At 39.0% G+C, this 12,133-nt stretch overlaps 1 protein-coding gene across 2 annotated transcripts in view; it reads left to right on the top strand.

The window, feature by feature from the left end:
* Positions 1–12,094, top strand: part of TTBK2 (tau tubulin kinase 2) — a 123,417-nt gene extending 111,323 nt beyond the window's left edge. For both annotated transcript variants that reach the window (XM_018054383.1, XM_018054384.1), the window contains 2 exons: positions 1,446–2,719; positions 5,262–12,094. In XM_018054383.1, the coding sequence (XP_017909872.1) occupies positions 1,446–2,719; positions 5,262–5,724 (1,737 nt within the window). In that variant the 3' untranslated portion in view covers positions 5,725–12,094. The remainder of the gene's footprint in view (positions 1–1,445; positions 2,720–5,261) is intronic.

The raw sequence follows: 12,133 nt of genomic DNA on the forward strand, positions 1-12,133 counted from the left end.
GGGCGACAGCAGCAATAGCACTTGCTGCCTCTTTCCCAATCTCATTGCAGGTGTGGGCTTTTCGGGAGGTCATGTCTGAACTCAGCCTGTCTTGAATTAACCTGACAGAGCCCAGCAAGACACTGTTTCCATTTAGGAGCTATTCCAGGACATTAGTAAGGTGTTTTCTCCCTGGGCTGGGCTTAGGGCAAGCTTTGCACGTTCTTAAACCTGACAGTATTCCTGACGCAAAGAGAAACAGATCTAAACAACTTATCTGACTCCAGCCAAATGGATTTCTTAAGTGTCACTGGACTAGAGGTGGGGTCTAAGTGAAATCTCCCGTTCATTCAGCTCCAAATTCATTTCACTTTGATTTCAGACCAATTTCCATAGTATTATTAGAGCTTAATGGGCTTCATTAAATGATCTGAATTACTTTCTCAAAAAGGCTTTTTGCTTACCAGTTTATGTAGTTGACATTTTCTGCCTCCTTACACATTTTAATAAATGTGAAGATGTAGGTGTCCTTAAGAAAGGACATTCTTACTAAATATTGAAACTTATTCATATAGAATTGAAATGACCTCTGTAGAAGGATGGTAGAATTTCATTTTATCATAAACTTGACCTTTAGAAAAATTAAATAAGATACAAAACATTGGTAACATCTTCATGTTTGCTTATAGGAAAATATCAGTAATATTGATTGGCAGAATTTATGGGCACAATAAATGCATGTGAATTTGGAGTTTTTCAACTTAAAATAATTTCCTAATAATTTTTCCTTAGGATCCTGTATCTGGATTCTGGCAGGAAATAGCTGGGACACTCAAAGGGACTTGGAGAAAATTTAATGAAAGGACCATTTTACAGATGTGTGGGTAGAGTTTGAGAGAGCCAACAGGAACAGAAATAGAGGGAGCCATTCAATTTTCTGAGTCCTGAAAGAGAAGGAAGAGGGCAGTTAGCAGAACCTGGAAAGAGTCATATCTGTAGGAGAGGGTCCCCCGTAAAAGAAGCTGTGGCCAGGAGTGTTAGAATGTGCCACCAAAGCTGCAGTCCCTCAGGAGGAAGCCAGGAGAAGTAACATCCAGATCTTTTCACCTCCAATTCTCTGATCCTCTGTTGGTGCTGCCCATTGGGCAAACACAACCAGAAATCAGAAGACAAGGGAGCCTGGACAGTGCAGGCAATAGAAGTCACTCTTCAGAGCACGGAGCAGGCTGAAGAAAGGGCAGAGATGAGCTTAGAGGAAGGCTACCCTGTACAGTTCCCGAGCAAGGGAACATGAGTACCATGCATTTGTATTCAGAATTATTCACTTGAAGCATGAGTTGGGCAAATCCAGTTGGGATCTGTGTTCCTCTTAGAAAAAATTAGAATTTGAGCTGTCAGGTCTCAACTCATGGATCATTTATAATTCCACATGATTGCATTTAACTTTTTTTCTCCTCTCTCTCCAGATTACAATTCCAAGACCTTCTGTGGCATCTACACAGTCGACTTCAGGAAGTTTTCATTATGGTCAGCAGCCAGAAAAGAAAGACCCTCATACCATTGAGCCTACTGTGGAACTTTACTCTCCAAGGGAGAACTTCTCTGGCTTGGTCGTGATAGAGGGCGAACCTCCTAGTGGAGGAAGCAGAACAGACTTGGGGCTTCAGATAGATCATATTGGTCATGACATGTTACCCAATATTAGAGAGTATGACAGATCCCAAGACCTGGGACCAAAAGACCTTCCTGACCATAACAGACTGGCTATGAGAGAATTTGAGGACCTCCCTCGGGAATTGGAAGAGAAAAGCATTGTTGTAGGGTCAGATAGTAAAGAGGAGAAATTAAGTAAAAGGCAGCATTACATTGAGATCTCCCCTCTCCCAGGAGACTTGGTAACAATGGAAAGGGATCACTCAGCTACTACTGAACCTCTTGATGTGACAAAGACACAGACTTTTAGTGTGGTGCCAAATCAAGACAGAAATCAGGAGATAATGACACTTGTGGCAGTTGGACCTTCAGAAGTATCTCCACGAGTTATTGACCCATATGTTGAAGAGCAGATAGGCCAGGTGGCAGCAATGCAAAAAAGTAAGATATCTAAGGAGGATGACATCAAGGGTGAAGACTTGCCCAATCATTCTGGAGACCTCTCTACTTTTTTGCACCAAGAGGGTAAGAGAGAGAAAATAGCCCCTAGAAATGGAGAGCTATTTAATCCTGTTTCAGAGAGTGAACACTGTCCCCCATCCCGGAAGGATGTGGTTAGGTCATCCTTTGTAACTAGACACAGCCGAATCCCTGTTCTAGCACAAGAGATAGACTCAACTTTTGACTCATCCTCTCCAGTCTCTGCAAAAGAAAAGCTCCTCCAAAAGAAAGCTTGCCAGCCAGACCTCGTCAAGCTCCTGGTGGAGAAAAGGCAACTCAGGTCTCTCCTTGGGGACCTCTCAAGTGCCTCTGATAAACTGCTAGAGGAGAGATTAACCGCTGTTCCTGCTCCCTTTTCCGAGGAGGAAGTTTTCACCCCCTTTTCAAGACTGGCTGCAGACTCACACCTGAGCAGGTCAGCTGAAGACAGCTTTCTGGCACCCATCATCTCCCAGTCCAGAAAGAGCAAAATTCCAAGACCAGTTTCATGGGTCAACACAGATCAAGTCAATAGCTCAGCTCCATCTCAGTTCTTGCCTCGGCCACCACCCGGAAAACCACCTGTGAGGCCTGGAGTAGAAGCCAGGTAATGCTGTGTCCTCGCCTTTGTTAAGTGTGCAGCATGATTTCCGTGTCTGCTTGATTATGTCAGAGGTTTCATTTCTTCATTGCCTGCTTCTGATCATCTACTTCCTTCCCTGTCTTTCCCAAGCCGTACAGCACAGTGTAGCTGAAGTGTTCAATTTGATCCGAGTTAATTCTTAGCTCTCCCACTTTCTAGTAGTATGAACCCAAATTTCCTTATCTGAAAGATGGGTAAAACATTTGCTTAATTGTTTGGGGAGGAGGAAATCTGGTAGCATATGTCAAGAACTTTGTTTAGTGCTTATAGCATGCGACAAAGGTTCTCTTCCCCAGTCCATTTTAACGAGATAGTTGGTAATTTTCTAATTTTGTCTAATCAGAATCCCGTTATAACAGATGTCATTATGATGTCAAGTTCTAGGGAAGAATACTTGTCTATAATTTGACGAATGGATCTTGGTAACAGTTATATTTATCTGATATATTTATCTGATGATAATGAATTAAATTTAAAAAATCCTATAGGGAGTTTCCCTACATCTGATGATATATACAACCATACATAATAAAGATATTGCCTTAATGTTTACTGTATGGTATGCTTGTTTATTGAAATATTCTTATTTGTAGTTGACCAGGGAGTGATTTTATTTTGAAGAGGGGAAAATAATTGGGAAGTAATAAACCAATTAAGAGTGCTTTCCTTGGAGCCATTACTCACTTTTCACAAAGTAGAATGGTCTAAACCCTTGGAGAAGAAAGTGAAAGGATAGTCTTTTAACAAAAGCAAAGTGAACATCAAAATAAATTTACATGAAAATTATAGCCTGTTTTAGATAACACAATAGGCCTCCATCTGTTACAAAGATTTCTGAAGTATATTAAAGTGAGGTTCTATCTGTATCATTACTCAGCAGAAGTTGTTATCCTTACTAAAGTTCAGTTTTGACTTGCCTTAGGGTTTCTTTCAGGTTCGAAGGTAAACATTGGACTTGAAATGACCATGGGACTAAACTTCAACAGGAAAAACGGTGATGAATAAGCAGCAGTCATTTAGCTGAGACATTTTAAAAAGATGATTCCATGAACAGTATTCACACATCGCCCGCTTCTCTTTTGCTTGGCGTCTATGCTTAATAGAGATAGTATATCTATGGCTTGAGCTGCTTTGGACTGCAGCTCAAGTCCAAATCTTAATTACCATCTACTATTTAGAACTTTGCATGTCCCTTAGAAGAACGAACTTGGTGACTTGATAACAAAGCCAAACATGTGGCATTTTGTCAGATACTACACAGCTGACCAGCCTGAAACTTGGGGAATTCAGTGGGAACTCAGCTTTCCCACACAGGTCCTGGCACAGAGGCATTGTCTTACTCCATTCTTCTAGTTTTACTGTAAGATCCATGAAGTTAGGCTTAACCAGAATGAATTCCTGTCATTTGTCAGTATAGGTAGATGATGGGGAAGAAAGAGGAGAGAAAATTTAGAGGGAAAAAAAAACAGTAACTTGTTCTGACCCATGATGGTGATGTGGCTATATATGTCCCCTGCATCCTGAGGTGCCTATACAACTTAGAAGTTTTTCTTCTGGTTCCTTCTGTAAGGAGTGGCATGTCAGCAGTTTGAGATTTAAATTCTTAGACTGAATGGATTTTAGATAGGCCAAGACAGAAAGACATTTAGGGCAGAGGAGACATGCTATTCATATGAATATTTTCTATATTTGGAATTTTGGGCCCAAGCTTGGTTGCCAGTAAGAGAGGCAATCAGTCCCCAAACCCAGCTCTCCTGAATCACAGGCTGTTGTGAGGGGCAGAAACTGAGCTATTGTGAGGGGCAGAAACTGAGGCCCAGAGAAACCAGTGACTATTCTTTTCTTTTGGAAATTATTAAAGAAGTTGAAATATATTTTTATCTACAGTTCCTGGTATTGGTGAGTATAGTTGGTGTTGAAGACATATTGTAGAGTTTAATGTTTGCATAAGTGCATGTAGAATTCCTGTCCTAGAAGCCTTAAACAAAATAGTTTACTCTCTCTCATGTGCTAACATGCTAGAGACATTTCATTAAGTAACTCCTGAAATGGGAAGAGCTAATGTGCTCTAAGAGAAAGGGGACCAACAACATGTAGTGTTTCTGGATGGCAGACATCCAGTTAAGTACTTTACAGCACTTGACTGCTCAGTAACCCTGTGAGATAATATTCACATCCAAAGCTGGGAGAGGTTAAGTAACTTGTCCAGGGTTTATACAACTGATACATGGAAGAGTAACTCTGCATCCTCTGTTTCCTGATTTGGACTCACATCATACATATTACATATTGGAGAAGGAAATGGCAACCCACTCCAGTATTCTTACCTGGAGAATCCCATGGACAAAGGAGCCTGGTGGGCTATAGTCCATGGGGTCACAGAGTCAGACACGACTGAGCGACTAACACACACACACACATACATATTATGACTGGGGACACTGTGACTTTCTAGTCTCAACTGAAGTGAATTAAAATGAAACTAATTATTCTCTGTTCTTTTAAGGCTCCGCAGATATAAAGTCCTAGGGAGTAGCAATTCTGACTCAGACCTTTTCTCCCGCCTGGCCCAAATTCTTCAAAATGGATCTCAGAAACCCCGGAGCACTACGCAGTGCAAGAGTCCAGGAACCCCTCACAATCCAAAAACACCACCCAAGAGTCCAGTTGTCCCTCGCAGGAGCCCCAGTGCCTCTCCTCGAAGCTCTTCCTTGCCTCGCACATCCAGTTCCTCACCATCTCGGGCTGGACGGCCCCACCATGACCAGAGGAGTTCATCCCCACATCTGGGGAGAAGCAAGTCACCTCCCAGCCACTCGGGATCTTCCTCCTCCAGGAGGTCCTGCCAACAGGAGCATTGCAAACCCAGCAAGAATGGCCTGAAAGGATCCGGCAGCTTCCACCACCACTCAGCCAGCGCTAAAGCCCCGCCAGGGAAGAGTAAGTCAGCCAGTAAACTCAGCAGATAGGAGCTGGGCCGCGTCTCTCTGAAAGGTGTGCGATCTTCCTCCTAAATTTGATGCATGTGTGTCCCTGTACTGTCTGTTTAACAAAGAAAAAAATCAGTGTTGATCTTTTCTCACAAAAGAAAGTAACATGATAAATTATTTATAAGAAGATATAAATATATGATAAGAAATTACCTAAGGCAAGCAGCAAGCAGATCAGGAATCAGTGTCTTTGCATAGGAAGGGGCCATCCAGCGAAATGGAAGGAGGTGAAACTGGTTAAATGAGCTCTCAGTTTTTAGATTCCTTCCAAACAAAAATATTGAAGGTAGGTGGTAGACTGGGATTTTAAGGAGTATGGCCTGCTTTTTTTTAAGGCTCTACTCAAAGATTATAGAGCAAAAGTGAAACTTCTAGTATTTGCTTTCCAAGCTTCCCAACCTTGGAGAGTCAAATTTTAAGTCCAATATTAAGAGTATGTGGGAAGTGTGTGCTGGGGAGCCAGTGCTTGGATACGTTGGGCTGGTGTGTTTATCTAATGTATTGAGAGTTCACACCTTTACTTTGAGTCATTCCTAGTACCCTCCTTGGATTTCACATTTTTTAAAGTTAGTGTTTGCACCTGATCCAGTCTCTCTTATTTTAACACATTCTAATATGCTTTTAGCAGCACATGCTAAGAATTTAAAATCCAATTATTTTTAATCTCCTAATATTTATCTTTGGAGCAACAGTTCTTAGTATATTTTTATTGTGAAAAATATCTGGTGAAACTTAGGTAAAGGAAGGAGAAGTCTAAATAGAACTACTTTGCAGGCTTTAGTGCTTTAGGGAGAGGGACAGAGTGTAGAGTAATACTCTTCGAGATAGAAGAACCCTCTTCCCTCTGTTGTTTCCTCCTTGTGGAAGGAACACTGACCAGAGTAGCAGACCTTGCTTCCTTACACATTCTAGGTACCAGCTCTTTCTACTGTCAGCCTCCAAGACAGTACCAGGAAAGGACATCACTGTGGAATGTGACTTTATGCTTTCAGAGCTTTAGAAAGAAACATAGGAAGAAATTAGGTACTATGAGGCTTAAAATTATCGAACTTTGTATTTTATATGTTTAGCCAATAAGGAATGAGTACCTGAGGAAATAAATTTAGGGTCAGTATTTAGCTTTTAAGGTTTTATTACCTGCTTCTCCTGTGTTTTAGTTTGAATATTTGGGCTTCTTGACCTGATTTACACTTAATTTATAAAGCCGTAAGGAGGATCATATTTGTTCAGATCTCACTCTTTGCTAAGAGGAATCAATCAGAGTTACGTTAGACTAGATTTTTTAAATGAGCTCTTTTATACTTTGTAGTTTTTGTGTTGTAAAGACCTCATTAAGGTCAGGTAAATTGGTCTGCTTGCTGTTGAAATCTGCCTTCTAGCAAACATCTGTGTTTTCGCTTTGACCTTGTGTTTGCTGCCAAACCTAATATGGTTGAATTGGAAAACAGAAAAAGAAAGATATTCCCTCACCAAGTGAACATATTCTAATGCTGCATCAAAGCTGCCCTGAAGCTGCACTGACTGAACTTTTCTTGTTCTCTTTATCTGTGTCGAGCTTTTTGAAAAAAACAAACAAAAAACTCAAAACACTATTGAGGCATATATGGTCTCCCATAAGAAATGTAGCATAATGTGGAATCTTAATTTCTCTCCAGTTTCAAGACTACAGAGGAATGCAGTAGATAAGACATATTTGCTGTTTAACTAAAGCAACTGTAACATTGGAAGACCAATCCTTCTGTATTATATTGTATAATAGTTGCTAAAACACTGCTTGCATGTCTTCATGGTAAATTATATAAATATTTATAAATATATAGAGAAACTTATGCTTATATAAACTCCTTCTTTCTCATTCTCCATTTGTAATTTCAAGGTCACAGGTGGTGAGATTGCTTTTTACTGTGTGCCTCGTGTACACTTGGGCCTTGCCTGTCTTCATCTCTGAAAATCTTTTCTTGGCATGTGACACTTCAGATTCTTTTTGCCTTCCTTGTATATAGTGCAAAGGTTGGCAGTCTTTAACAGGCCAAGATAGGTTATTTAATTTTCATTTTTAAAAATTTTTAATAGGGGAAAAAGTACTAGGACAGCTTGTAATACTGATTGAGAGGTTTGTCATGTTAATCACATAATTCTCTCCTATGGTTAGAGTGGATAAACTGGGTTGATAATCATGGGTCTACTATAAATAGATTTTTTTTTAATCTCTTAAAAAATTACCATTCTGCTTTCCTCTTTTCATCTCACTTTGTCAGGGGCGGGGTGGAGGTAAGAAGTAATCTGTAATTAAGAAATTATCTTGTTTTTCCTGTTGTATTAGCAAAATTGTGCTAAAAGTAGCCAGCTTTAAATCCTGACCCCTCTAATCAGAAATGTGCTTGTGGTAACTATTCGAAAAACTGATGAGGCTGCAAACTGTATGAAGTGTGCTATTTTATTTCTTACGGGCACTTCTCTGCTAGAAGTTAAACCTGATAGTAATGACAACATGGCAGCTGAATGTTTTCTCCCTTTCTTGAGTCCTTCCGTTTTTCTCCCAACTTTTCCACTGTGTTGCCCCTTTTCCTAAATGGCACTGACAAACTCAAGATCCAGAGAGAGAAAACTTTGCTATGTAAGAATGTTTTATTTTGCACATAGAAAGAGAGTTAACCAAAGATATTTCTGCTCAGACACTTTCAAAAAAGACTAATTATATCTCATGTATCAATATATCCACTTAAAAAGACTGTCTTGTATAGTGATTTACTCTGCTTTTTAAAAAAAAAAAAAAAAAACCTCTATGGTTTTAGATGTCTTGGGCTAAAAAGAGAAGTTGGCAGCCCTGAGCAAAGCACTTTTGGCACAAGGGTTTTTGTTTTTGTTTTTATTTCTGTATGATACAGAAAATGAATTGGGTTTTGTTGTTATTGTTCTTGTTAAATTTATTATTTGTTTTAGTGGTGGCATATTTCACATTTCAGTGACATAGGTCACCCAAGTAATTCTGAACCAGTTTGGTTATTCTAAAATGAGGGACTTGGCTATCCTTTAAAGTCAAGCCAAACTATATTAATAGTAATATGGGGAAGAAGTAAAAATTACCTTTTGAAAACCAAGTGCCTCCTAGATTCTCCTATCACAACAAAATGGTTAGTTACCTTGTCACACTTGCCCTTACCCTCCCTTGTCCAGTCTCTGGAATTACTTGGGTGGAGCAGAAGATGAAATTAGCCATAACTCAGTCTATTTAGGTAGCTTACTCCTAAATTATGCTGCCAAATCTCCAGGGTGTATAGATTGTTTGAAATATTAAAATTCCACACAGCAGTCTTTTGCACAGCTTAAAGGCATTTAACTTTAAGGTATAGTGAACAAAGAATGAAAATTGGGTCATATCAAATTTAACTGTAAAGCACAGATTATAAACATACTTGAATGGTGAGTCTTAAATAGACACTGTTGCTCTCAACTATGGTGTGCAGGCTGGCCTTGCTGACAGCAGCATAGTTACATTGTTTTTAAGTTGCATGTTGTGAAGTGAAACTTTTTTTTTAAGGTGCAAGTTAATCAAGTCCTAAATAACTAGCAAAATGGTAATTGAGACCCACTATTGCCATTATCCACTCTGTATTGTTTGCTTTGAAACACTAAACAAATCTCAGCTGCTTACTAATCCAGTGGACTAGGGTGCAGTATCTCTCTCTGTATCACTCTTAGCCACTACAGGAACTTGAGGTTCTTCTGTAACGATCAGAGATTCCTTCCAGGCCACAGATTTTTATGTGAATGGTTCTATGGTTATATTTAATTGACAAGGAAAAATATTGGTGCATGTTTTATAAACCCAGACACAGATAGTTAAAACCATAACTAGTTTTTATATATCCAATAGCTTTGAATTAAAAACAGATGCTTCTTCCCTCAAGAGCAGAGGATTCTTTGTTTTAGGAACTACATTCTTAATCTAACATTAGAATTGGTGATAGGAGAAAAAGGATCCAGAATTCAGAATTTAGTGACTTAAGGGAAAAATGCATCTTACTTTGGCTACTTGAAAACACATTTATTGTAGATAAGTCTAGATTTAGCCTTGAAGGTCAAAATTTTCACATTTTAAAACTTTTTCATTCCTTGTGACATATGTTAGGAAACTATTTCTTTTGTCATCTTTATATGTTTTGGAATTAAGTTATATGCATTCACTGTTTTAAAATCTGCCCATTTCTGTTTATGTGTATTTGCCACACATGTGTCGGGACTTTGCCTAAAGGAGAGATATTTCAGCACCTGTATCACTGAGGAGATAGAATGGTTGATGACAACTGTGTTGTTTAATTTTCTTGAGTTTGGTACTATAGACAGTTGTTTGCAGAACATCATCTGTGTTCTAACAAAGTATTCAGGATTAAGGCATGTAACCACTGTGGTAGTCCTCACATGTCAGTATTTACCCAAGTTCAGAAATCACAGGTGCATATTTAGACCTTAACTTAGAGATGGAAACAAGAGGCAGTTCTAATCCACAGACCATACAGAAAGAGTAGTTCATGGGAAACCCCAGGTGGTTGTTAGGACGTCCCACTTCATCCAGTAGAACTCTGGTATAGAATTCAAAGATGTGGGAGTAGTGTGGAAACATATCATTGGATATTCTCCAGAGTTTGGCTGTCTCTCTGGAATCATGAGAAATTTAAGCCAGTTAGACTCAGGAGACTGCAGAATCTGTTGCCAGCACTGCTAGGGAGAACTGCAGGCAATAAATGGGGAATTCCTATAGTTCTTAGGTAACTCCAGCAAATGGGACAAGGATCCCCCTATTGATTTAAAGGGAAATCTGGATGCTACACACCTCAAATTCTTGAAATGATTATATTATATTCTTGACCCATCAGTATATTTTCTAGTTCAGTTGTGGTTATCTGTTCCAAATTTTAAAACTAACATAATCTTGATGTTTAATTACTTCCCTTAGCGATCCGAAAATCAGAGTATGTGACAAGATCAAAGTCACCTTGACCTGATACACAATCTTAAAACACTAAAGGGCCAAGTAAAAACCTTTATTCAGTAATGATTTGATGATTATTTCCATAGATTTTGCTGGATTCTTGGTCTTAAGGAGACATGTAAAGGAAGTGAGGTATTTTTCTTCATTGCCCTGTGAAACTTTAACAGGATTTGCCTCTTTAATTGAAGTGACAGTATGGGCACAGTGTATATCTCAGATGCTCTGGGCCAGGGATTCTGGTTTCCTTGACCAAGAGAATAGGATTCCATGAGGCAGACCTTTGAGCCCATGTGACTATAGAACTTGCTGACATAATCTTACACACTAATGATAGGAAATTTTCTCTTTCTTTTCAGTAGTTTAATTGTTTCATGTTGTGTACATAAGTGTTCACTCACGAAGTTAAAAACACTGGGTAAACCTAATTTTTATATAGACTCCCCCTGCCATATATTCCTCCCCCCACCCCTTAAAATATACAGTTCAAATCCTTAAAAATTCCTGTACGGCACTGCACCATCCCTGGGTGTTCTTCTCATCCACAAGGGATAAACAAACCTACCAGAGTATATTTTAGGGATCAACACAGGGAAGGGAAAACCCTTGGGATTTTTTTCTTTCTAAACTATTCACCAGTTAGATAAATTAGTTCACTAATTCAGAAATACAAATAGAGGAAGCTAAAGGAAATATAACCTGCACCACTGGGGCTCTGAGATTGGATTGCGTGAACTTGTGAACTGAGTAAAGAAAAGAACCGATGACACAGGCTCGCGCTTCCTCACTTCTCCTGCAGTTCCTGGTTCCCCTCCCGACTCCTTTCCTGAAATAACCAAGTGCTGATGTCATTAGGTCATTTACTTACAAGTTTACAGCTTTTAGGAAAAAAGAGTTGAGAAGCACCTAATTTTGAATTATATGTAAATCTTGAAAGTTTCTAACTATTGGCATCTTTTAAATCAGATGGAACCACAAACCAGAAGAATTCACTCATCGAGCAAGACAAGTTAGAGTAATTTAACAGTTCCATAGTTTTCTCCCTTTCTTCTCTTCATGAAATCAGTGATGAGAAACTGCTCTTTGAAATACCTCCAAAGGTATTGTATTGTATCTCTTTCCCCTCCAAGCAGCCCTCTTTATGCATTTTTGCTCAGGCAACCAAGGACATAGAGTATTGGCAGAAACATGAGTGCTTTTGTATAGGCCATCTGTACATAAAAGTGTAATTATTTATTTAATTTTCCCATTTGTATCATATTAAAGCTTTGTACAGTGTTTTAAGTTCTGTTTTAAAATTATTTTGTATTTTATTTTTATAATCTAGTAATAAAATATTCATTCCGCATGCAAACTCTAGTTCTATTTGTGTGATGGTTTGGATTTCAGAAGTGGGAA

This window comes from Capra hircus, chromosome 10 (genome assembly GCF_001704415.2).
Source record: "Capra hircus breed San Clemente chromosome 10, ASM170441v1, whole genome shotgun sequence".
In the NCBI taxonomy this organism is placed as follows: Eukaryota; Metazoa; Chordata; class Mammalia; order Artiodactyla; family Bovidae; genus Capra; species Capra hircus.